This window comes from Galeopterus variegatus, unplaced genomic scaffold (assembly GCF_000696425.1).
Source record: "Galeopterus variegatus unplaced genomic scaffold, G_variegatus-3.0.2 Scaffold6932, whole genome shotgun sequence".
Taxonomy (NCBI): domain Eukaryota; kingdom Metazoa; phylum Chordata; class Mammalia; order Dermoptera; family Cynocephalidae; genus Galeopterus; species Galeopterus variegatus.
Window position 1 is genome coordinate 59,815 of NW_007733043.1, and position 3,818 is coordinate 63,632.

Here is a 3,818-nt window from a genome sequence, read left to right on the forward strand (position 1 = left end):
TGTAGTTCAAGCAAAAGCAGAAGTGATTCGTGGTTTGAATGATAAAAAATGGACTAGCACTCGTTTTTCTTTGCCTCTGCACAGACTTTAGAACACCTAGCTTTGGTGTTTTTTACATTTCATTTTAATGTGAATTTTTATTGAAGTATAACTTACATACAAGAAACCATAAGTGTGCACCTCGGTGAATTTTCACAATGTAAACAGCACCCAGATCAAAGAGTAGTGCATTTCTAGGACCCCAGAAACTCCTTGCCCATTTCTAGTCACCATCCCCCAACACTGACTCCTAATCACATAGGTTTTTGCCTATTTTTGGACTTGATCCTGTACTCTTTTGTTTCTGGCTTACTTTTCTCAACATGATGATTGTGAAATTCATACATGTTGTGAAGTTGGAGTTCATTTATTCTTATTACTAAATTATAGTCCCTATTTTTCTCTTCTACTGATGGATTCTTGGATTGTTTCCAGTTTTGGTTGCTTACAAATAATACTGTTGTGGAAATTTTTTTACATGTGTTTTGGTACACACATGTATGGGTATCTGTTGGAAAATTCCTAGAAGTGGAATTGCCGGATCACAATGTATGCATCTATTCAGCTTTAGTTAATACTGCTAAACAGTTTTTCGAAGTGGTTGTACCAATTTACACTTCGACCAAGTGTTTGTTACAGTTTTGGTCGCTCTCCATCTTCACCAACACTAGGTGTTTTCCATATTTTTCTTTTTCTTTTTTGGTGGCTGGCTGGCACGGGGATGCAAACCCTTGTATTTTTCATTTTTGCCATACCGTTAGATGTGTAGTAGTATCCCACTGTAGTTTTAACTTATATTTCCCCAATAACTATGATATTTGCAATTTTTCATGTTATTACCTTTTTGGATATCCTCTTTTGTAAAGTGCTTGATTAGGTCTTTTTGCCAATTTTTTCATTGTTTGTCTTTTTCTTCTTGACTTATAGGAATTCTTCATATGTTCTGGATATGAGTCCTTTTTCAAGTGTTGCAAATATCTTCTCCCACTCTGTGGCTTGCCTTTTCACTATCATATTACAGTTTGTTTGGTTTTTTTGTTTTTTGTTTTTTTTCAATGAACAGAAGTTCATAACTTTACTACTGTACAATACATCAAGTTTTTTGGTTGGTGCTCTCTATGCCCTATTTTAAAAATGTTTTGCCAGTTAGTCAGCAGTGGAGGATTCAATTGCAGTTACACTGACTCACAGTCACCTCAATTAAATGTGTGTATGGTGAGATTAAGAAAATACGGCTGGTTGGTGAACTCAAGTCCTCCTCATATGGCTTAGAAAGAGTGTCTCCTTCCTACTCCAAGGTCATAACGACGGGGGAATATTTTCTGAGTAGGAAATTAGTAATGTCTACTAAAATCTGCATCCCACAAGTTTTGATGTGTAGTACTCCCATTACCATTTAAGGTTAAATTTTTTTAATCTTTCATTATAATTTCTTTCTTTCTTTTTTAACTCATGAATTATTTAGAAGATTTTTAGAAGGCAGATTTTGTTATTGATTTCTAATTTTATGGCATTTTGGTCAGAAATTGTGTTAAATATGGTAACAGTTCCTTCATATTTGTTGAAAAGTGAAATTTGTGGCCTAGCACATGCTCAATTTTTGTAACTATTGCATGTGTAATTGGAAAGTGTATAAATTTTCTCTTTCTCATATAGTTAATGTGTAAACAAATAACCAAACCTCTTTAGGCAGTGACTTACTTATTGAAAGTCAGTAAAGAATTCAAAACTTTACTCACGGGCCGGCCCGGTGGCTCACTCGGGAGAGTGCGGTGCTGATAACACCAAGGCCCCGGGTTCGAATAAAAAAAAAAAAAAACTTAACTCACTTTTTGGATGCCATAAATTTCATCTAGAAAAAATGTATAGGGTGGCTAGTCTCTCAGATATTGGAACTAAATGAACTGTTGAGGCTTAGAGGCAAAAAAAAAATTTCTACAGACCCAAGAATATATAAAACCTTTTTACAAGACAGTGGTGATGGTAAAGGGAAACTATAAATAAGATCAAACCAAGAGCAGGGCATCATAGGGAATAAATTTTTCCGTGCAGTCTTTGAGCACCTCTTGACTGGGGATGGGAGTAATGGAGGGAAGAGTATTAACTATATTTGGAGGCACTATGGCAGTACCCAAGACTGTCAAAATCATGCCACATACAGCACTGGAACATCTGCCTTCCATTCTGAGATAAACCACTACCAGTGTCTCTTCTTCTCCTTTGTCTCCCAAGAACCTCATCTTTATTTAGCTAAACGAACTGTGCCTGGGGGAGGAAAAAGTAAAGGAAGAATTTTTGGTTTTGTGCAGAAGTGTACATCAAAAGGAAGGGCCCATTTGACTTGGGGCTTGTTTTTGCTAGCTATGACACTGATCTGCAGAGATGTGAGTATTCTTATCAATTTAGGAATATTGGATATGTTTGCCATTCTGTGTGTTTATCTTAGGATGTGTGGTCCTATTAAAAAATTTGTCAGGAGTTGGAGTGTATTAGTTTTCCATTGCTATGTAACAAATTAACACAAATTTAGCAGCTTAAAACAACATACATTTATTATCTCCCAGTTTCCATGGGCCAGGAGTCCCAGGACAGCTTAGCTGAGTGTTTGCACAGTGTCTTACAAGACTGCAATCAGGATGCTGACTGGGCTGTGTTCCTTTCTGCAGCTCTTCTAAACTCACATGGCCTTTGGCAGAATTCACTTCCTTGTGATTGTTGTAGCACTAAGGCCTCCACTTTCTTGCTGACTGTTAACCAGGGGCCACTCTCAGCTCCTAGAGGTCCTCATCATGTGGCCATCTCATAGGCACTCTCACAACATGGCAGCTCACTTTTTTAAGGCCAGCAGGAAACTCTCTCCAACCAGTCTGCTAAGACAGAGTCTTGTATAATATAACAATCATGAAAGTGACATCCAATCACCTTTGTCATATTCTGTTGGCAAGAAGAAAGTTACGGGTTTTACCCATACTCAAGGGGATTCATTACACAAGGGTGTGAGCCTTTGGAGTCATCTTAGAATTCTGCCTGCCACATACAGGTAAACTGTCTTTGTCTCAACCAACTTCTGAGATCTGTAAAGGGAAGATAAAAAGGGGCTGTGTGCACAGCTGCTGGTAAAAATTACTTTTCTTCCCACCGAAGTTAAAGATATTTGAGGAATGGCACATACGCCTCAGATTGAGATGAGCTTTGAGGTTGGAATGTTGCAAGGAGAAAAAGATAAGAAAGCCCCCAGGGCCAAGCTTTGGCTTCCTTGTACCTTCTCCACTGTATGCATACGTATTGGGTCCATGCTTTTCAGATTGGGTACTACTCCAGGTCTCTAGGGGAGTCTTCACTGAAGGAGAACCTCTGGCTTTGAGGTGTCATGGATGGAAGCTAGCGTACAATGTACTTTTCTATCAAAATGACAAAGCCTTTAAGTTTTCTCCTTAAATTCTGAACTCACCATTCTGAAAACTAAGATGAGTCACAATGGCATTTATCAGTATTCAGGCATGGGAATGTGCCACTACACATCAGCAGGGGTATCTGTCACTGTGAAAGTTATTGTATCTAGATACTTATAGAGCTATATAGTTGTAAGGACCAGAGGGAGCATCATAATCCTCTAAAATCCTCGCTTCAGTTTACAAGTGAAGAAACTAAGATCCAGAAAGCTAAACTGCCTTACTGAAGGCCATACAATGACCGGAAGCAGGGCCGGCACCAGAACAGAGGTCTCTGGGTCCCAGTCCATTGCAATTATTGGTGGGGCATATAACAAAAGGGGCACA

At 38.6% G+C, this 3,818-nt stretch overlaps 1 protein-coding gene across 1 annotated transcript in view; it reads left to right on the forward strand.

Moving 5' to 3' along the window:
* The window catches only part of LOC103606901 (high affinity immunoglobulin gamma Fc receptor I-like), a 21,747-nt gene that overhangs the window by 3,857 nt on the left and 14,072 nt on the right, over positions 1-3,818 (forward strand). The window contains 2 exon segments of the mRNA XM_008591461.1: positions 3,342-3,474; positions 3,477-3,588. Coding sequence (XP_008589683.1) covers positions 3,342-3,474; positions 3,477-3,588 — 245 coding nt within the window.